General features: G+C 38.6%; 1 protein-coding gene across 1 annotated transcript; it reads right to left on the bottom strand.

Moving 5' to 3' along the window:
- Positions 1–898: 898 nt before the first annotated feature.
- Positions 899–22,735, bottom strand: ndufs4 (NADH:ubiquinone oxidoreductase subunit S4). The gene is made up of 5 exons (XM_053654292.1): positions 22,636–22,735; positions 17,055–17,130; positions 3,373–3,545; positions 1,311–1,384; positions 899–1,109 (listed from the first exon to the last, which is right to left on the bottom strand). The coding sequence occupies exons 1-5, from the start codon at positions 22,710–22,712 to the stop codon at positions 1,006–1,008; spliced, it is 504 nt and encodes a 167-aa protein (XP_053510267.1). The 5' UTR covers positions 22,713–22,735; the 3' UTR covers positions 899–1,005.
- Positions 22,736–23,602: the final 867 nt, after the last annotated feature.

The raw sequence follows: 23,602 nt of genomic DNA, 5'->3' as shown, positions 1-23,602 counted from the left end.
AGGCTTTTCTGAGAGAAACCCACAAAACTTAGGCCAAAACATACGTTTTTATCCACAAACACCGTTGGCATGTTTGGTGACAAGGGAAAGCATACAAGGAAAATACCTCGACTCACTGTAATATACCGTACTGGATCATTGATGCGTTTACAAGTGCTCATTACAGGAAAAAAACAGGGTGTTGTGATTCTGTTCAGGGAAAGAGTCACTAGCTGTTATTTCTGAAGGTGCCAAAAGTTCTGAAACCAGTGTTTTGCACTAGGTTAAGGAAAATTAAGACTGGAAACACTACCAGGGGGACACAAGGGAGTGTTCACATCCTGAGTCCTCATGGATAAACCGGTTTCCTCCCACATTCATAAAATAAGGCAGTAGGTGCGTGGCTACATTAAATTGCTCCTAGGTGTCAATGTGTGAATCTGACACAGGGTGTATTCCCAGCTCACAAACGATGATCCACCAAACCCAAAATAAAGCAGTTAATGAAGACAAATGAGAAAAGGAATGTTTGAAAAAAAAAAATCTTTAAATAAATAAATAAAAACATCATAATAAAATAACGCCACATATCTTTAAGCTCAACATGTAAATTGTATGCGATTCATTTTATAGCCTCTTCCGCTCACTGACAAGCTTCTAGAGTTGAGTGTACCACTGTGTACAAGTTTAAAGATGTTTCAAATTAGCAAAAGGAAGAATGTAATAAATCTCTGAAATTGTTTGGAACCCAGGATTCAAATTAGTAAGTTTCAGTTATTAGAAAAAGGATTTGTGAAGTCTACAGTGTGGGTCAGCAGTTACGTCAAAAAAGAGGACTTTCCTATTTGCCAGTACCTTGTAAAGCTTGGAGAAGAAAAGTCAGCTCATAAATTTTAACAGGCATGACTCAAAAGACAAGTCTGAATTACTGCAGGATGCTTTATTAGATTTCTGTAAATGTACATTTGACAATATTTGTCACAGAAACACAGATCATAAACAGATCTAAACAAGCTGACTGATCGTCTATTTGCCGGACCTCCGAGTCCTTTTGTCCCAGGAGAAGTTTGCGCCGTATGACTTCACTCTCGGTTTGGGTGCTCTCTTCTCCGTTATATCATAACTCCATCCTGCAGAAACAAACAGAACAGTGAAGGAGTGGTCATGTATATTTTACATTATAGCACTGGAAATCTGCTCATTAGTGTTTGACTTGAGCGGTCAGATTGTAGATGAAAGCAAATCTACAGTTACAAGCAACACATTTTTTTTCCTTCAAAGTTTTTTTTTTGGATTTAAAACTCATGATACAGGGAAAAGAGTTCGCCTACCATTCTTCTCAGCGAAAGCAATAGCATCCTCCTTAGTGCTGAATGTAACGGTCATGTTGGACAGAGGGTCAGCCCTGAAGAACATAAATAATAAAATCAACTGGATGATAAATAAACCTTACTTCCAAAATCATGGCCAAGATAAGGAAAAGAGACAAACCCATGGATAAGGCGCACATATATACAGTCAAAAGTAAAAGTTTGTAATTTATACTTTAAATTAGTTCAGTTGAAATGTGAGTGTATGCTAGGCAACAATCAAGAACATAAGGCAAAAAGACAATTTGATGGAACTTTTGCCATAACATCTAGCCGTAATAAATGATATGACAATAAGATTCTGCTGGTGGAGTACGAATACTACAACTAGGGCTGCACGATTATGGCCAAAATGATGATCACGATTATTGATCAATATTGAGATCACGATTATTTTGATCAATATTGAGACCACGATTATTTATCATGATTATTTATTGATTTTAGGCACAACATATTTTTATTACTCTTTCACATTTAAATAAACAGACCGCTGCTTTCACCTCCATGTTGTGCTACATTCCTGCTAATGTACAAATCATTGCATCAAATTAGACTGATCCTTAAAGTGCATCATCTCGTAGAAGCAAAATATAAATAAAATTGTACCCAAAATATAGGATAAGTAAAAATAAAAACGCCATCAACCAAAATCAAAATATGCGATCCAATATAACAATATGCAGCCAAATGAAAACAATTCAGGCGAATGCCGAAAAGGCAATAACGGTGTTTACAGGAGAGAGACGCAGACAAATCACCCAGTAGAGCAGTGACGCAGGGACGACGTCATTTTGTACCGGAACCCAGAAGTTATCACCACACCGGTTCCACCGGTTCCCCCGACAAAAACCCAACCCCAGGATTTTCACATAGACTTTTGGATTATTGCAAAAAATAATTTCTGTGATCAACAAAAGTTTACAATACTAACACGTTTTGTCCATCAAGATAATTTTCACAAATGAACACAACTTTTATGAAGTTTGAAGCCTAAATACAATCTCCAGGAATAAACAGCTGACCGTATGCTATAAATGAACTACACCATGGTCGCTCGACTTCAACGTCACCATCACTGAGCTTCAGAGAACTTTTCCAAACTTCATTTAAAACATTTTCCATAATACAGATTTACTCTGTGGATCATCCCCGTTTTTTTGGGGGGGTTTTTTTTTTTTTTGTTTTTTTGTTTTTTTTTTGGGGGGGGGGGGGGGGGATGGAGGCGTGATGACGTTTAATGTCTCCGAAAACGTCTGTAGTGCCATTTAGCAACATGTTAACAACCGCCTTTTTCCCCAAAAAAAAAAAAAAAAAAAACTACGGGTAGGGTATTACTGGTGTATTTTATGTCGTAGAATGAAACATGAAAATATTTTGAGCTTATGTTCACCACAGACCTTATTTCAGGGATTTTAACCAAAATCCCATTCAAATAACCCATTGACTTGGGGACGATGGAACCGAAGTTTCCGGGTTTTGGCATACAAGATGACATCATCCCTGCGCAGCGGAGTTTTCTATGAGCGGAAGATGAACTTTAAACGTCAATATCGCAGTCGATCACGTTCATGTAATCGTGGGCAGTCAAAATCGTAATCGAGATCAATATTCGATTAATTGTGCAGCCCTAATTACAGCTGAAAAAAAACCATAAAAAGTATTCCGTTCTGAGCGCATGAAGAGGGTTGGACTCGGGTATAAAGGCAAAGCGTGGACATGCTGGTTATTAGAGAGAATATTTATATCACTAATATTATCTTAACTTGCATTATTCATGTTACTGGTGATAATGAAGGGACATCTGGGATACTGAATACACAAAATATTCTGTGTGCAAACTTTCACACTCAACTGTATGCACAGGTATAAAAGTGGTATGTATTATACAAAAAAAAAGTACAAAAAAAATACATTTTTTCAAACGTTTTATCCATTTTTTTAATCCAGTTTTCATCCAATAACCTCAAGTACTAAACTTATGAAGAGTGAACTGGATGTTAAATGTGAGATATGAACTTACGTAGAGGCCCAGCCCATCAGTGAATTCTCCCATCGCTCACGTGTATCAAAATCCATCTTCCACTTCTTGGTGTTCTGGACGCCTGACTGCATGGCAGTGCGAGTGGGCACAAAGATGCGCACTTTCCGAGTCTTGATGTGCTCCTCTGGAACACCAGTTATTGCTGTGATGTCCTGAATGAACAAATAAATAAAGAAAAAGAAAGAGGAAGAGAGAGAGAGAGAGAGAGAGAGAGAGAGAGAGAGAGAGACAGAGAGCGAGACAGAGAGATTTTATAAAGCATAATTTGTTCAGATACTCTTTAGAAGGTAAACATGATTGGGAAAATATCCCATAGTCTATGTTTGGTGAAATGAAATTTTGAGCTCATGGTAGGCAGCCAAGAAGGGCAGAAAAAAAAGCAGCAGCATTAAAGAGCTTGGCAGGCCTCACACACTTACACCTAAAGGGCATAAAAGCCCAAATATTTCCTTTTGAATGTAGACGCGCACTTTGTCTAGACAAGCTAATTTCTCACACTTGAAATGCTGCGAGACGGTCTATTGTGATTTTTTTTTTTTTTTTTTTTTCACCACAGGGCTTCAGTCACAGGCCAGGAACCTGGGTTTTAAGGTGTGAAGAGAAAACACTTCCTAGCAAGCAAAAACAACTCAACAATTCTGAAACTAAACAAATTACATTCTTTATGAAAAAAATTTTACAATAATAATAAATCAAACCATTCGTCATTTAATACAATTTTATGACTGGTGGTTTGTGGTCATTGATTTAAAAAAAATATATATATATCATTTTGTTTGGAGTCGATATAAAAAATCAGCTCCTTTCAATCAGTAATGAGTACACTTTGTTCAGAAAGCAGTCTTCACCTGACCATGTTTATGAGTAACAGGATTCTGCTGAAAGATTGTGAGCCGAGTTCTCGAGAAATTAGTCAGTGCGCCCCGTGCGCACACACACACACACACACACACACACACACACACACACAGCATGCTACCAGTAGCCACCCAAGGTTCCAAGCCTCAGAAGCAGCTCCCCTTTCAGTTCTCCTTCACACATTTCAATGGCCATTACAACTTCAAAGAATCAAATTTTGATCAGCGTCTGTCATCTGCCCGTCGGTTCACTGTAAAAGCGGCGTTTAAGCATGGACTGTGGACAAAGACACACTCATAAATTGGTGTGTAGCGAGTTCTCGCATAACATTTAGACAGTCTGAATGGCCAAATACAGTAGCAAAAGGCCACGTTCATTCAGTCATCAGTAACATCAACAAGGTTACATCGTTTCATTTTTACTGCATATCGAGTAAGGCTAATTGCTTTTAAAAATAAAAATGCTTTTATTGTTGTCTTTCTGATAACTTTCTGACTTTCTGGCATTTGGGCTTATAATAATAATAATAATAATAATAATAATAATAATAATAAAAGTAAATATAATAAAGGAAGCAACAAATGTGTCACAAATTGAGTGTCTCAATGACCATATTTCAGTGTTTACCAACTGTAACAGTAAACATTATGACAGTCTGTTACATTGATTCCTCCACAGAAAGACAGAAGTAAAACCTAAAAACACCCAAAATTTCACAAACAGTTGGTCTGCCATGCCAAATATTGCTATGAGGTCTGTGAGGATCTATGGAAATTAACAGGACAGACTATAGAGTAAGCATTTATATTTACATAAAGTGCTGATGAGAAGAGTAAAACGCAGCACAACGCACCCATTCTGAACGCTCAAACTTGTACTCAGATAAAGGTGCACGTTGAAAAACACTTCACTGCCCCTGCTGTTTAAAAAAAAAAAAAAAAGTGTAGTCTAGACGTGTATGCCTGCATACATTAAGGCAACAAAAACTAGGAGGGTGATCCTCGCAACAGACGAGAGCACAATGGCCCGTGCACAAAGCAGGAGACGGTGGCTTAAATATGGTGCTTCTTAGGAAAAAGAAAGCGGGAACAAAAAATTCGGTGTGCAAAAAAAAAAAAAAAGAAAAAAAAAAAGAACCACAAAAGGGGGAAACGCTGCACGTTTCTCCAGCCATGTACAGGAAGCAAAATGAGAACTATGAAGTTTGACACTATTCACGGAGCCCTACAATCCCTGGTATGCAGACAGAATGCCAGGCTTAAGTGCGGGGGAGGAAAGCTGGCAAAGTGTTCGTCACATAAAAGCGTGTCTATATTTCTGACACCTCTGCGAATAAAGCACATGGGAGCCCTTTCACAACGAGACCGAGGGGCAAGCCGGTCAGGAGAAGGATGAGGAGACAAGCACGTCAGCTACCACGTGTGTAAATGAGGAAATCTGCAAAAACAAGGCACCTGAAGTCAGGTACAGCCCAGCTCTTACTGGAGGTCTAGACTATGAGTAAAGATGCTCTGAGAAAGGGCTGTACAAGCATTAAAACTAAACGGTCATCCTTCTAAAGCAGGAGTATTCAACTAAGATTTGTGAGGACCCAGCTACATAAAATCTCTCGTTTACAAAAGGTCTTGGTAAACAACTAACATCCCTGAATGGCAACAACAGTAACCGTTAATGATTAGTACACGGCTATAACTTCTGCTACAAATTCTTCCTAAGTATTTTCCAGTACTCGTTTCAATCCACTGAGATACTCTGCAGGGTGTGCATGCGGACTTGGTGTCCTCTAATTGACAAGCCCCATTTTAAAGTATTAAGAAACTTTTAAGATAGAAAGCATTCGTAATGATGTTATCTGGCAAAACTATACCATTATGATGATATACCGTAATGATACAGTTCAGCTTGCGATGCTGAAGGTCACTGAGTGGTGCAGGAAACATATGGCTATAAGTCCATACAGGATTTCACAGAGGTTTTATTTGGTGATCACTGCGGCCAAAAATGCTTGATTTTGCTGCGTCTTTTTTGAAACTTTGCGACTTTGCGTGTTTGTTTTCCCTAAAAACTACATGAATTGGCGAAATTGCAATTCCACAAAATTGTTTTGCACGGTCTTCTGCAGTGATGTTTGCTGGTAAATGAGATCTTTTAGCTGTACTCATGCTCGAAGCACATGAATCGAAGAGGACTTGAATGCGTGCTGTGATGATATCACATGACACGTCTTGGCCCAAATCTGCAGATAATCTGTGGTCATTTTGAAAACTTGCAAGCGCCTCAGAATATTGCGGAGCTTTTTTATTATTTCTACGATTGCAAAATCCTGGACTGTAATATGATGCACTGAGATATATGAAACCAGTCGACTGCATCTTTTTGAACTGCTGCTCATGCTGCATCACAGGGCAGCGTAACACACTTAGAGGAGAGCGCTGTCCCCTCTCTTTCTCATACATGAGCTCACATACGAATACAGCTCAAACATGAGTACAGCTAAAAGATCTCATTTACCCAGATGAGGATGGGTTCCCTTTTGAGTCTGGTTCCTCTCAAGGTTTCATCCTCTTATCACTGTAGGGAGTTTTTCCTTGCCACCGTCGGGCTCATTAGAGTTAAATTCACGCATTTAAAATCTGTATCCTGTGTTTATATATTTCTATAAAGCTGCGTTGAGACAATGTCCATTGTTAAAAGCGCTATACAAATAAAACTGAATTGAATGGATTGAATATGCCTGTGATTGGCTAGTTTCGTTGTGATTGACAGGGGAGAGAGAGTATGCCATCCCTCAAACCCAGAGAGAACAGCCAGTTCTGCTCCCCTAGCTCCTGGCTACAAACGCCTGTGACATTGATAGGATTCAAACTCATGTTCTCCTGATCATGTCTAAGTCGGAGCACTTTTCTGTTGCTCCACTTGAGAGTCACTTAGAGTGAGTTTTCAAAATATTGATGAAACTGACATGCAAAGAGGAATGAAGGCACAGCAACATTATGGGGGAAAAAACATTGTACCGCCACCAATAAGTCAAACATACTGTTTATTATGCCTCCTGTACATGGCTGGAGAAGATAAGACTGGGAATTTCCAATAAGCACTACAACTTCACCGGTCTCATTCATTCTCCGTGCCAAAGGACTAACATTTGAAATATGTACTGAAGTTAGACTAGTGCTTCAACTTCCCAACAGCCAAAAAATAACTCTTAAATACTGCTCTTAAACATGCCTGGTACGCTGTCTCTCATCAAAACGGTATTTGGTGAAGCATATGTTTTGCAGTTCAGAAGAACTTTGTGTTTTGGACACGCTCGGTTGCTGTGGGAATCCCCCTGTGGAGGTGCTTCAGTCGTCCCCGACACTCAGGTAAATAGCTCCCTTGCCCATGAAGTTAGTGAAGTACAGTTTATACAGCTGCCTTTGAGACGAGTTCTCTGGAGCACCACACACGCAGGAGAAGCAGCAGCACGACTGGACACCACTGATGGCAATCCCAGACTCATGTGCACCGGAGAGGGAATCGGACTTGTAAAGCAGCGCAATGTGGCGGCGACCTGAGGTAAAGTTCTGAGCGAGGCTGTAGAGGCGAAAATAACATATGAGAACGTAGACAGTAAGTCATTCCCATCAGATAGAGGTGGAACCTTTTATGCCTTTCCCAGGTGTAACTTAATCAGCATTCAGATGAATGATTCCACATAACTTAGATGTAGAATACACCCCACTGGCATTCCCACATACACACACCCACATCTCAGAAGTTAACTTCACCTTGAACAGAATGCAATCATGGAAAATAAAAAGAATTCAAATGAAGAACACCCTTCACTGTTGGCACAAAAAAAAAAAAGTAAACTGGAAATTTACCAGAAGACTCCTAATGAGGAGTGAATAAATTATCACTAACTCATTGAGCTTGGCACGTAAGTGAAACTCTTCTGTGTGTTTTTTAAGCATTTGTTTTATCCCATGCCAGACTGTGGAAATAATACCTGGCTATTACATGAGCACTTTGCCCTTGTTCATCACCTGGGGGGGAATCATTTCCTGTTATTAATCTAGGGGTGGGTCCTCATCCAAAAAAGTGCAAACGAGTCTTTTAAAAAGCTGTGCTCATTTAACCAGAGTAAACATCCCTGAGGCCTGTGTTCATTTGATAGATTTGCTTAAATCTCAGAAAAATTATGTTGAGAGTGAGTTTATAATGGTGCAGACACACACACAAAACCAAAAAAATAAAAAGCAGAGAAATGAGAAGAAACACAAAATCAAACATTAAGTAAGGCCTTTACAATCACACACATTGTGTGCACACTTGAAAAGTGAGCTTTCAGCACCCATGCAATCAGGATGTTATTGGATGGGGATTGACCTCTCAGACATGTTGACAGATTTCATCACTAGGTCATATATTGGTAAGTCAACGAGCATTAGACTTCCAAAAAGGAAGCAAAATCCGACCTCTTAACCTCACCAGCAGAGTTGTGTCTGCGTCGGCTGTTGCGCAACACGTCCTGGTTGGCCATCTTTGAAGTGAGAGGACTGTGCTAATAACAGATCGGACGTACGGGGTCACTAATAGAAACAAACAACATGTACTACTTGTGTGAGTGAAAGGAGGGTGCAGTTGGCACTGAGGGTCAAATCTATTCTCACGTTACACTGAGCAGTCTGGGTGGGGCAGACTGTGTGTGTGTGGGAAGAGGCATTTCCGCATGCTATTAGCCACATGCCACCTGTTTGTTTGGAGGCAACGTCCATGGAAAAAGCTTGGCGTGTCTTGTTGAAACAGAGCTCCTTTTTATGTGTCACTCGCAAGCCATCTGGTTTGTTTGCACTTTTTGGAAGAGAACACATTCACTGCGACATTATGTGGCAAAATGGCACCATATGTGTACGTCAATATTTAGCAAAGAGCATGAAAATGACCTCACACGCCAGGAGCATCGCAGCTTTCGGCTGACGGTGATAATGACGGATATGCGAGGATGCTAATCGTCAATTACAGGCATGTTCACCAGCAAACAGGCTCGAAAAAACTAAAAGCTCAGTAGCTGACAAACAAAACTGAAATGGGGGTGCAGAAGTACTTAACTAGGAAGTAATGAACTTGTTTAAGAGCATTAGGTGTAACGATACTTACAAAAGAAACTAATGTAATGTAACAGACGGTTTCTAAATCAAAACTAACAGCATAGTTTGTGTTTCAGAAATTAGAAACGACTTCATCGGAAATCAGGACATACACAACACAAATCAGGAAATCAGATCCTGTACTAATGCTAAAACATCCCATATGACAGAGGGACAGAGTGAACCGGGCTTTTATTCAGACACCCCTAATAAAAACCTACAGAAACTACAAGTAAGCAATTCTGATGAACTTTCGACTTCTGTCGAGGTTGTTGAGCTGAAAAAGTACCCATGAGGGGAATGAAACCTGAACACATGCACAAAAAAGTTTGTGCAAGCATGATGACATTGAGCATGTGTGCATCTGCAAACGTTCCAGACGTGCAAGAAAAGAATAATTTAACGTCTTTGCATACCGATTTTTGCCTGAGCAAACAGATCTGGGCAAAACGTGAAATTCCAGTACCTACATGTAGTTTGTCTCGTATAAGTGGGGGAAAAAAAAAAGTATCCTATTCACACAAAAGGCTGAAATATGGAAATGCCCGCTTAACATGTTTAAAAGCTACGAAACAGCACAAACACCGCTTTTTGAGAAAACGTGAATATTAAACCGAATAATCAGCTGTACTTTTTCAGTTATGAAAACTTTAGCCGTTACTGACCCACAAACAGCAAACTGACTGTAAAAATATACATACTAAATAATCTTATGTATATTGTACAAAATATACAATATACATAAGACAGGTTTAGAATTTAGAAATATTTACAACAACAAAAAATGTTCAATATCTTCAATATGTAATATTCAAGTGCACTGTTTCTAGCCTCCTACTCAAATGCAAGCAAATTTATGATATTGACCATGTTAACTGCCTTGTACAAAAGGTCAGATTTTCCTCATGCCTAACCTCTTCTACTGAAGCGCATGTTCAGACGACATGCCGATGGATTTGATCTAAATTGGATCATAAGGTTCGAGTACACACTGTCATTAAATCAAAAAGGAGGACATACCAAATACTAAAAACTCTGAAATTCATGTAAATATGTCAAAGACTCTACTTTTCATGTAAGTTTGTAATGAAAATTGTTGCATTCAACTGGAAAAAAAATGCAAAATAGAAGCATTTTCATGAGTGATCTCAGACTTTAGGACCCCACTGTATATGTGTATATAATATCATGCTGTAAAATAATTTCCAAGCATACAGGGCCAGTCGATATGCTAGATACATTTAAAAACAGGATACACACAAACTATTTTTCTACATTGTTTTGAAAACGAAACACACCATGACATAGTTGTACAGTTACCACCTGAATTTTTCATTAGCTACACTATTTAAAAGTGACATAAACAAGACCGATATATAATATTTTTAAACAGAACAAAAGAACGAAGCAGCACGTTGAAGTAAGTTTCGTTCCTAGGCCACACAAAGGTGACATGCACTGAAGGGTGCTTTAATGGTTACTTTCTCTTGAGTGCCAAGTAAATGAAATACTATTTAACGGTTAATGCACAAAGCCTCTTGTAAGGTCCTCTTCAAAGAGACATATCATTTGACCTAGTTGTCCAGCCTTGAAATTTTCACGCGAGCACCTGGTAGGAGGAACGACTTAGACAAAACAGACACTTGAGATGTGTGTGTGAGTGTTCGTGTGTGTTGTGTAGGGAGAGCGGGGAGGACAGGTCAGTGTAGTCTGCTTTACAGGCTGGATTTTCTCTACATTTCTGACAGAATTCATACTGATGAACCTGATGCCGTTAAATCCACAGACACTTCTGCGATATCGAATTTTTGTCCAGATTAGATCTCCACATGATTGTTCTATTTGAGTGACTCAAGACACCCAAAAAGATCAATATAAAGCATGTTCCTGAATCTTTTAAAATCCATGAAAGGGCTGGACAAATCACTAGCTCTGGCAGCAGATCTCATGTCTGGGTTATTAGTTCTTTTTATCCATAGTTGCTTGGAGAGCAAGTAGGTTCAACAGCGAGAAAGAAGAAAAAAAACCCTACTTCCTGTTGATGTTTAAACTTAACATGCTTCATGGTTATGCAATGCGACTTTCTGATTTAAACTGCAGAAAGTTGCTTCGCTGATTCAAGCTCTCTAGGGTCTCGAAAGAGCGCAAGGCAACAATGAAACCTACATTGAGATAATGAACAAACTTTGTCTGGGGGACTGGCACAAACACACTGACGGTCGCAAAGGGGAATTGTTCAGTTAATGAGACAAGCAGACAGGACAATCACTGCATCCCAATCAGACAGCTGGCACAAACCAGCATCTAGTCTTCCTTGTTTGTCTCAATAAGAAATACATGCTTATTTTTCGAGGCTCTACAGATTTCAAGTTTACTTTAAGATCTGGTCGAGAATCGGTTTGTTTATGATCCAGTATAACTGGAGCTTTACCACAGATCAATCACTGTAAAATGAAGAATCTGTAGCTCAATTAAGTGGTCAGTCAATTCATAACCTGTGTGGCTGGTCTTTGCACAAATATCCCTCATGGGGAAGTAGTGGTTCAGGTTCTGGCTTCTGATTAAAACATTATAAGTTCAAGTACAAACCGATGGGCCCTTAAACCTCTCTAGTCCAGTGACACTTTGACCCCAGCTTATTAACAAGCTGGAATATCCAAAGAAAATGATGACGCTGCATTGTACTTTAAATCATCATTCTAGCTAATGGCACATATTACACTTAATCCAATGTCAAGCCAAAAAAAACCCTCACTTACATAAACCAACATCAACAACTTCTCTCTCTCATAATTTAACACATTTAAATGATCCAAAAGGTACAAATAACAGTTACAATGTCAGATAGCTTTTTAGCTTGCTAATGAAGAATTACTTATTAGAAAATTGTGTCAGTAGAGTTTATTGAGCAATTTTTTCCCCCTGAATGGAATAACAGATTAGCTCTTATTTCCAAGCTCTAAATTAGCATTTCCAATATATTGCATTTAGGCATACTGATGCAGACAAAGTAATCACGCACTACACTTTCAGCAAAGGAGCATGATGACATTGCTGACACTAGAAAGTGACAAACAGCACACTGGATGTAGGACTGGTTTATACTGTATATGATGTTTTGCACCTCAAGGTACACAAAAAGACATTAAATGTATGCAGAGTGGTCTTTATGATGTTCCTCTACACTTATATTCCTCTAAATCAGTGGTCACCATCCTGTTCATGGACATCTACCTTCAGACTAGCTCCAACCATAATCGTGCCCATCAAACCATCTAATCATTGCCTTAAGAAGTTCTTAAATCAACAAAAACAGGTGTGTTAGATTTTGGTTGGAGATTAAACCTGCAGGAAAGGGGGTTGGTGAACACTACACTAAAGCTAGAAAAGGTATACTCTTGAAGCTATCAGTCCAGTGATGTGTATTTGTACCTTAAACCCCTGTTTCGTATTTTATTTTCTGAGAGAGCATGCATCAAACTGTCATTTCCAGTCAAAAGTCAGAAGCCTTATTTATTTATTTTTCTTTCCAGCGGTACAGAAATCTACTTTCTCAGACAGAAAGCATGTGATGAAACTTGCTTTGGGACGTTAGGTGCATATTGTTAACTGATCAGACATTCCGTGTAAAGCTGCGTATCGGTGGCCAGCCATGCGGTTTGTCTCACAGCTCAGCATGCTTAATCAAACAGTAATTATGAACAAAAGCAAGCCAGGGCAGGCACCAAAGCGAGAGAGTGCCAGGACTCAGCCACAATCACGCAGGCCTTTAATTGCCATCATTTGATATGCCACACGTTTCGACTGCTCAAAAAGCGCTCCATTTGCAAGCACTTTCACATGACCGCATGGCATTGGTTTTGCACGTCGTTCTGTTGTGAAATTCCACTTTCATATCTTTGGTCAGACAAGGACATAAAGTCTAATTACATTTCTTTGAAAAGGCTGCAGATAGCGGCTCAAGTTCTAAGATGTTGATAACTCTGTTTACGATCTCTTGTAAGACAGAGGCCATGGAAATACATCTAAGGGAAACCACAATGCTCCTTGATTCTGATTTGTCAGGTGGTGTTGATTCATTTTCTTTAACAGCAGCTCCGACAGCGGTTCAGTAGCTGCAAGGCAAATCACAGGTTTATATTAAACGCACTCATTCAAACGTGTTAACATTTCTACAGTAACAAATTTCACAGGGGCTTGTATAGTGGACACTCCACACTAAATGGTTTATGTGCAAATCTGTGAAATTGGTGATGACGTTTTCTGTGAGGAGACGTTTATTTAGCATTTTTAGAAGTCTCCACCTCATCACACCACTCCAACTTTGATTCATTTCCAATAACAGAATGCCTCATGGTTTTTTATTATTAATATAATACACTTTATGTATCATCATCAGGTTTTTGGTGCTTTTATAGTCCTTTGTTACACACCGTAACAAGTAACTGACGTGACATTAAAAAATATTATTGTTTCACTTTCCCTACCTTTTTCATGAAAATGTAACTTTTTTTTTTTTTAATGCTGGACAAAAATCTGTATGTGGCTCTTGTTAATTCTTTGTTAATAAACCCTCAGCAAAATAAGTTGTGATATAAAGTGATTCATGAAAATTCATGAAAAATATTACGATATATTTTTGCCATATCGTCCACTCTTTATATCTAAGAAAGGGTTAAACTGGCATAGAATTTATATTATCAGTCATACCGAACTAGATCTCAAAATGTAATGAGCCATACAACAAGATCTTTGGGTAAAACACACAGAATATTGCAACCCTTCACTCTTACAGAGATTGTCATCAAAGTAAAAATACACATACTTCCTTTGTTTAATCAAATTTTTCATAGCCGGCCAATGATGAGTAACGCACTACACAATCTTTTTCACTCATGACCTGGGCTAAATGACTCAGCTTGAAACATGCTACTGTAACAGTCAAGTGGAAAACACAAAACCATGAAATGTAATGGTGCCACATAACCCCAACTAAACTTATGTGAGCAAATTACACAATTGACACCTTTACATCCAGGAATATAGTTTATGTAGAGTTACATATTTCAGCTCAGTAACTTCTGCATCATTGTAATACTTGATTTTTTTTTTTTAAGTTGCATTTTGCCTGTTGATACAATAATGGAACAATAGTGTTTTCTGATGGTTTTTGGATGTGTCAGGAAACCTCAACGTGCACCATGCACATGTCTGAGAGCGACGTGATTCACTCCATCTTCACTACAATAAGTATGAAACCTCAGTGGCCTGCAGGAAAAAGGAGGCCTTTTCCTACCAGACGAAGCCGCTACTGTCTGTCTCGTCTGATCCCCCCCCCCCCCGCTTTCTCTTTTCACTCCATTCTTTTCGGGAACCCTTAATCGGCTTTAAATCGGAGCGGCCCCAACCTTGAAGTGAGAGCCCTCATCCTGGCAGCCTGAGACACGATAAGAGACACAGTGTGCACCCACCCAAATACCCACTACAGAAGGGTCATTTTCCTCAGTTAGTCAAATGATAAAGAAATCAATAAACAGCATTTTAAGACTGTTCAGTAAGGTTTCTGTACACCTTCCTGCCAAGGCTTTTAAATTACTTTACAAAAGTACTGTATGCAGGTACACACTGACAGCAAATTATAAATAAATAAATAAACAAATAAATAATTAAATAAATAAAAATAGTGTACCATGGGGAAATATTTGCAAATGTGCATATTTCACTACATTGCTTCATTTATTCAAAATACTACAAGATTTTGTTGTGTGTTTTCATTCACATGTTTTGAATTGGCTTCTTGGCAACTTTATTATTATCTGCTTTATTTTTATTATCTCTATTATTATTATTATTATTATGTTTTTCTGCATCTTTTTTGTCTTCATTTAATAAGCATCACTGAAGACAATTTTGGATTTCTTTCAATTAAGTAAAACATTAAATAAATGCTATAATCCAGTTTATTATCCAAAGCCTTTATTTAATCTTACAAAAAGTCCAGGTTGGTACTACCTTAAAACATGAAAAAATTCCAAAGAAAAGTAAAGTTTGTTTATCTTTTAACATGTAATACTTTTTTTCTAATAAAACCACTCAGACATAAACAGTGATAAAAGGTTAGACAAATATCACGGAGAAAAAAAAGAAAAGAAATAATAATAGACACTATTATTAAATCAGGCAAGAACTTGCATGTCGTGTGTTAAAGGTGAGACCAGGTAAGCTGTGCTTCTTAAACCTCACGACCTCATGCCACTATTCTGTTGTAAAAGCTTTGTGAGTGAAGATCTGTAGCATTTCCCCATTTACTGATGTGCTAAATGACCCACAGAAAGGCAGGCCAAACTTTATTTAGTCAAAAAGACAGATTCTGAACCCGTATCAAACTGATGTTAGCTGTTATATAAAATCATCAATCCAAAATGACTGCCTTTTTTAAAATTCATATCAGACATTTAAAAACACAGCACCTTTTTATTTGCTTATTTATAAAGGGACAATTTTCTTGACAGAGAAGTCAAATTTTATTCATCAGAAAATCCCAAATTTTTTGTTTAACATACCTGAGTAGTTTCTACTTCTGCATGCATTAGTTACTGTAACTTTGCATATTTGCATATTACTATTTGCACATAAATTTTGCCACTAGTCCCCATTTTTTTCACACATACCTTCTCAAAATTAATTTTGACATAAGCTTATATTTTATATCTATTGAAGTAAAAACAGGGAAATGGGGAAAACAGCCCTAACATCGTAAAGGAAAGTTGGCATGAACGTGGATGTGTTCATGTTAAAAAGGTGAATGGATCTTTTCGAGTAACTCGTCTCACACTGTTGTGTATTTGTACTTTATGTCGTCTTGCGTACCGTTCTGTGTTGCACCATGGTCCTAGAGAAACGACATTTCGCTCCAATGTATACAAGCTGTATAAAGGAGTGACAATAAAACCCACTTGACTTGAATTGACTTCATTTAAGACATTACAGGTTTTGTTTTGTTTTTTTTAATATTGGAACTTTTTCAAAAATGTACATTTGTTAGTCTTTGAATGATGTTCGAATTGAAATATTTATTTCATGGTGAAGACCCTCTCAAGACAAAGGCTTTAACAGAATATTTAATTGTAAAATTATTTCGTTATTGTTTAACCAAGAAGACTGATCTAGAAATATGCTTTTTTGTTATTTGTTATGAAATCCAACAATTGTCAACATTTAGTGAAATTCCTCTTTAAAATCTTTCTAATTGAATATAGGAATGAATATGTAAAATTTCTCACTAGAAACCCCTGATTTACAACATGGTTAAATGTGTTTCCACTTTAAGAGTGGTTTATAAGGTTTGTTAAGACAATTGACAAGTATGCCATATGCAACAGAACTTGACATATAGAGCAGGAAACAAGTTTTCCAGATACATGACATGATTGTGCCAACGGGGTGGAGCTCAGCAAAGTCGTTAAGTTTAAAACGCGTTTAACGTTCAATGCAGTGGACATGAGAGCACAAAAACAGTGAACTTTTCTGTTGAGTTTTGATATTTCTATTTCGACATGTCTTGCCTATATACATTTGTTTTAAATAAACTCGACATGAAATGAAAACCGAGCTGAATCAACTCCCCCGTCAACAAATCATTAACACCAAGCACAGCATGTTCACTCTTACCAGTTTCTCATCCACTGTGATGAGCTGCGACTCTTGCCCTTGATTCTGCGCCAGACATCCTGATGTGCTAACTGACCTGCAAGACAGGAAGTTTGAGAGGGGAAAATGAGACTGAAATGAAGAATAATCACTAAAGTAAACAAAGGTGACCACAATGCTGTGGCAGAATAGGGAGAGGGAAGCGCACGCTGAATCGCTCCTATTACTTCTGTCTGCTGGTTTCCTGGCACGCTCCCATTAGCCAGTTAGCAACAGACGGCACTTTATGTCAGCTCACCGACCCACAGTTACCACCGGGAGTGTTTTGGAGCAAGAGTCTCCCGAGAACAGCAGCATGAGAAAAACGTGCGGTAGCCAGTTTGTCACGAACAGAAGCAAATGCCAGGGAAAGCCTCAGTGACCTTTGTTACATCTCCCCTTGCAGATAGAGAACTTTCTGGCAGTGGAAACATGCAAGCTTCCATTATTTGGTTTAGTAAGGCAGCTATGTGGCATTTTGCGAACTTTCTGAAAACTCGACTCAAACTCAATATTGCATTGATAATCGTTCAACGTTCTTTGAGTGCAGATACTCAATTTCTTTTTCCGCGTCCCTCCAAGCAAGCAGGTGCGATTGTGATTGGTTAGCCAAAGCAAAGAAATTGACATAGCGTAGAAGCACACATCAAAAGAAATTCTTTAAAAATTTAATTTAAAAAATTAAACCTGGATTTAAAAATAAAAAAAAAATAAATAAACTTTTTCTAATTAAGGTACTTTGCTAAAATATTCACGGGTATTGTTCTTTCATTGCCATTGGCCAGCTTCGGTATCAGTGACTTTTCATTTCACAACAACAAATACAGGACTACAGTACAATCAACTGCAGAACTACTGGCATCTTTGACTTAAAAATAATAATTTTACAAAAATGCCTGTGTGGATAATTAGTTTAATTTGTCCATGAGCTCACAAAGTAAATCTCACAATGTATGCTTATTCTAAGAAAAACCTTATCGAACTTAAAAAAATCCAAAATAATCTTTCCTAGAGATTATACCAACCACAAATGCATTATTACAGTTATACCAGTCTTTAACAAGGGTGCCAATAATTCTGGAGCTCACTGTAGCTACATTATATAGTGTACACCAATCAGCCATAACATTAAAACCACCTGCCTAATATTGTGTGTCTACTGTGGTATCTGGCACCAAGACGTTAGCAGCAGATCCTTTAAGTCCTGCAAGTTGCGAGGTGGGGCCTCCACAGATCGGACTTGTTTGTCCAAAACATCCCACAGATGCTCGATCGGATTGATATCTGTGGAATTTGGAGGCAGAGTCAACACCCTATTTTTTCAGTGTGGCAGGACGCATTATCTTGCTGAATGAGGCCAGTGCCATTAGGGAATACCGTTGTAGTGAAGGGGTGTACTTGGTCTGCAGCCATGTTTAGGGAGGTGGTACGTGTAAAGTAACATCCAGATGAATGTCAGGACTCAGGGTTTCCCAGCAGAACATTGTCCAAGCATCACACTTCCTCCACCAGCTTGCCTTCTTCCCATAGTGCATCCTGCTGCACCTCTTCCCCAGGTAAGTGACACACACACACCCGGCCAACCACATGATGCAAAAGAAAACATGATTCATCAGACCAGGTCACCTTCTTAGATTGCTCCATAGTCCAGTTTTGATGCTCACGTGCCCATTGTAGGCGCTTTCGGAAGTGGATAGGGGTCAGCATGGGCACTCTGACCGATCTATTGCTACGCAGCCCAATATGCAGAAAGCTGCAATGCACTGCGTGTCCTGACACCTTCCTACCATAGCCAGCATGAACTTTTTCATCAATTTGTGGGATTGGACCAGAAGAGCTACCATACTAGCCTTCACTGCCCACGTGCATCAGTTAGCCTTGGCGCCCATGACGCTGTTGCCAGTTCACCGGTTGTCCTTCCTTGGACCACTTTTGGTAGGTACTAACCACTGCATACCAGGAACACCCCACAAGACCTGCTGTTTTGGAGACGCTTTGACCCAGTCGTCTAGCCATCACAATTTGGCCTTTGTCAGAGTCACTCAGATACTTACACTTGCCCATTTTTTCTGCTTCCAACTTTGAGATCTGAAGCTAGGACTATTAAATATTAGATCTCTGACATCTAAGGCACTTATTGTTAACGAAATCATTACTGATCGGGAATTTAATATAATGTGTTTAACTGAAACTTGGATTAAACCAAATCAGTACATAGTACTAAATGAAGCTAGTCCTCCTGGATACAGTTATATACATCAGCCCCGTCTGACTGGCAGAGGAGGAGGTGTTGCACTCAGCTATAGTCATAATCCAGGCGTCACACAAAAACCTAGTCTTACATTTAACTCTTTTGAAGTTCTTTATACCAGTATAACATACATAGCCACAAAAAATAAGTCAATTCCGCTAATTAGTATTTATAGACCCCCAGGGCCATATACTGAATTCCTTAGTGAATTTGCAGATTTTCTCTCAAATCTGATTGCTTCTCTAGACAAAGCATTACTCGTTGGTGATTTTAATATTCATTTTGACCCTCTGAGAACAGCGGTTGTGTCCATTTTAGATTCAGTAGGGGTCAATCAAAGTGTAATAGGACCTACTCATAATGGTGGTCACACTCTTGACCTGATACTAACATACAGATTAAATATAGAAAATATATTAACACTTCCACAGTCTGAAGTTGTCTCAGTTCATTATCTCATCTTGTTTAAATTGCGTATTGATCATAATATTTGTGCCTCGCCACCAGTTTCATCAATAACCTCCCAGAGACATCAATTAGATTTGGATCACCGTCTGATCCCAAAGAACTCGATCACGCGACTGAATGGTTAGAGTCAATGTTGAAGTTTCAACGTAAAGTTGAAAATATCAGATATGAAATTCAGGCTATTAAACTAAAACCACACAGTTTTATAACTAACCCTGTAGTTTATCTGATCAAAGTTTAGAATGTTTTACTCCCCTTAGAGAGACCGAACTAGCTTCATTAGCTCTTCAGAGAAATAATCAACTTGTATACTAGATTCCTTATCTACATGCTTCTTTAAACATTATTCCTGGAGTAATTGAACCCCATCTAAAAACAATCAGTTCTTCCCTTAGCACTGGTTATGTACCAAAATCAATTAAACTAGCGGTTAACAAACCCCTGATTACAAACCCTGACCTTGACCCCTCTCAACTGTCCAGCTATAAACCAATATCAAATCTCCCCGTTTTCTCCAAGATATTAGAAAAGGTTGTAGCACAGCAGCTATGCTCGTACTTGCATAGGAACATTTCATTCATGAAATGCATCAGTCTGGGTTTAGACCTCATCATAGCACAGAGAAAGCGTTAGTTAAAGTGGTAAATGACCTACTACTGGCCTCTCATCAGGGTTGTGTCTCATTGCTTGTATTACTTGACCTTAGTGCAGCTTTGGTACTATAGGTCATACTATTCTCCTTTATAGACTAGAAAATGTTGTTGGCATTAAGGGAACGGTCCTCTCCTGGCTCATGTCTTATTTGACCGATCGTTATCAGATCATAGATGTAACTGGAGACTTCTCCATGCATACCAAGGTTAAATTTGGTGTTCCACAAGGTTCTGCTTTAGGCCCATTGCTTTTTATATTATATATGCTAGCTCTGGGTCAAATTATTCGTAAACATGGAATTAGCTTCCACTGTTATGCTGATGATACACAGCTGTATGTTTCAGCGAAGCCAGAGGACAGATAGCAGCTTAATAAAGTTGAGGATTGTGTAAAGGACATTAGACGGTGGATGCTAACTAACTTCCGTTTACTTAATTCTGACAAGACAGAAGTACTTGCACTAGGACAACATGCAGCTAGAAGTAAGCTTTCTGATTACACAGTATCTCTGGATGGACTCTCCCTTCCGTCATGTGCAGCAGTAAAAGATCTTGGTGTGGTTATATAATCTCTCCTTCTCTTTACCTCTCTCTCCCTCTGTCGAGTCACGCATGATTTTACTGCACTCCGGCCCTGTCTGATCCATCCTGATGCCCTACCACTGAATGGAGCCCTCATCAACTGGAGGCTACAGCCTGGAGATTGCTTACGATGGTACCGCTTGAAGTACCATGAAATAATTTTGTACCTCAATTCCACATGGACATTCTCACTGTGCATGCTGGGACTACGGTTGCTGCTATGGCCTTAGGACTGCAATTACCACATGCAATTTTGCACTTAGGTCTCCTTTGGTGAACAGTGGCCTAGTTAAACAAAACAGACTTCATATAAAAGCCATAATGAACTTTCCTTTACTTTCACACTATCTGTTGTTACCCAGATGAGGATGGGTTCCCTTCTGTATTCTGAGTTCCACTTGCATGAGCCAATGTTTCCAATGACCAATCCCTGCTCACCAATGTTTCCAATGACCAATCCCCGATCGCCAATGTTTCCAATGACCAATCAGAGTTATCAGGGGGCGGTGATGGTTTAGCGGTTAAGGCTCTGGGTTCAAGCCCCAGCACTGCCAAGCTGCCACTGTTGGGCCCTTGAGCAAGGCCCTTAACCCTCTCTGCTCCACTGTATCATGGCTGACCCTGCACTCTGACCCCAGCTTCCTGACATGCTGGGGTATGCAAAGAAAAGAATTACACTGTGCATATGTATATGTGATCAATAAAGACTCATTATCATCATCACTGCTCGCCAATGCTTCCAATGACCCATCACAATAAAATCAAGTTATTTAATCCATAAATGTCACCTTTGTGTATCTATCGACTACTTACTAACTCTGCTTAATACTGTTTGCATGCATGATAGAATGTAGATTTTTTTAAAAATAAAATACTTAAATTAAATTCATAAATAGTTTGTGGTGTCATGACCAAATATGATGATGACAACTGCTTAATGATAAGTAATAATTTATTATCTACTATTCCAATAAATAAATAAAAAGTCAAACTAACTGTCATCCCTTTTTCATCCAAGACATTTTGATATGCAAATGATCATAACGGTTCAACTAATATGCAAATTAGCTTCTGACGGAATCTGGTGTCTTTTCGAGCATGCATTAGCTACTTTCCCCTGAAAAGATCTGGCAACACTGTGACCCATCACACTGTACACTGTGTCTTACAGCAGAAAAGCTGCTCCTAAATCAGTTTTATGTCTCTGTTTTACTCGAAGAGGCTAAATTCTTTCGCTTTATGTTGTATTTACGATATGAGCTGTGTGTTTAGTGTAACCTTTTCACTGTTCTTGAAAGGCTTTTTTTTTTTTTAGCTTGCTAGCTTGTTTTGCTAGTCAGAACAGAGTTAGGGAGCTATTAATCTAATTAACCCTAACAGGCTCAAATACTAATCATGCTAAATAAGCAATTGGACAGCTTGAATAATCTAACTACATGTAAAAATAAATGTGTTTAAAAATGAGCCATAATGCACAATGAAGCAGCGAATAATGCTAACAGTAGCCTGGTGTTTTGCTAAATATGTTTTCCTCAAACTATTTGACAAGTGCAATAACACCTACACAAAATACATACATCATACAATAAGTCAAAGCGCTTGTTATTACCTTAGTGGTGTTTTTATGATTGAATGGCGAAAACAAATTCGGCTCAAACCAGACAGGAGTGACATTGAGGACGCCATGTTGACGGCTCCGGACACAACTCTACGGTGTCTCATTGAGGCCAAAAATCTAACAAACGCGATTTCTTTAACCTGAAGTAAACACCATACTCTTCCAAACGACAGAACAAACCCAAACCGCATGTTATCCTAGTAAATAATGTCATTATAGAGTTGTACTCTTAGAGGTGGTGTTTTTTATGATCAAACACACCACTTTTCACTTGTTAAGAAATTAAAGCAGCATCAGACAAATCATTAGAGGAGTCAGGTGTGTCTGATCAGAGGGAAAACTCTTTTACCTGCTCTAACACGTCTCTTTCAGTTCATTAACTGTATCTCCGGTCATTCAGTTGCTTAATGAATGGTGTGTTAGAGCAGGGAGAAAGTTAAAAATCACAGCTCTGAGGTCTGATGTCTAATGTAGGCAATTTAAAGACCAAAGGGTGGAAAATACTCGAGTAATTGTACTTTGTTACTATGTTATTTTGGATATTTATACTTTACATGAAATTGAATGCTTGTACTCTTACTTCATTACATTTTCAAGAGAAACATTGTACTTTTTATTACTCCTTACATTTCTATATAGACCTTCAATGTAAATTGTCTTCTCTCATCCAGCCAATGACTGTACACTACAAATCAATCAAAAGGGCTCCCACACATTTTATTTACAATTCGATTTAAAGCATCCGATCAAGATCATCGATGTAAAAAAAAACAAACAAACAAACAAACAAAAAAACTCAAGAATGGTGACAATTCATCATCTGCTGTGACCTTGTCATGATACACAATGTAGATAGCGCTATAGCTATCTGTGAGCATTTGAAGATGTATAAGTCACTGCTCTGCAGTGTGGAACTCAGTAAAATGTTTAAATATCCTGAAGTATGCAAAGAGTCGTA

Source organism: Ictalurus furcatus, chromosome 22 (genome assembly GCF_023375685.1).
Source record: "Ictalurus furcatus strain D&B chromosome 22, Billie_1.0, whole genome shotgun sequence".
Taxonomy (NCBI): Eukaryota; Metazoa; Chordata; class Actinopteri; order Siluriformes; family Ictaluridae; genus Ictalurus; species Ictalurus furcatus.
This window is presented reverse-complemented; position numbering and strand designations above follow the sequence as displayed.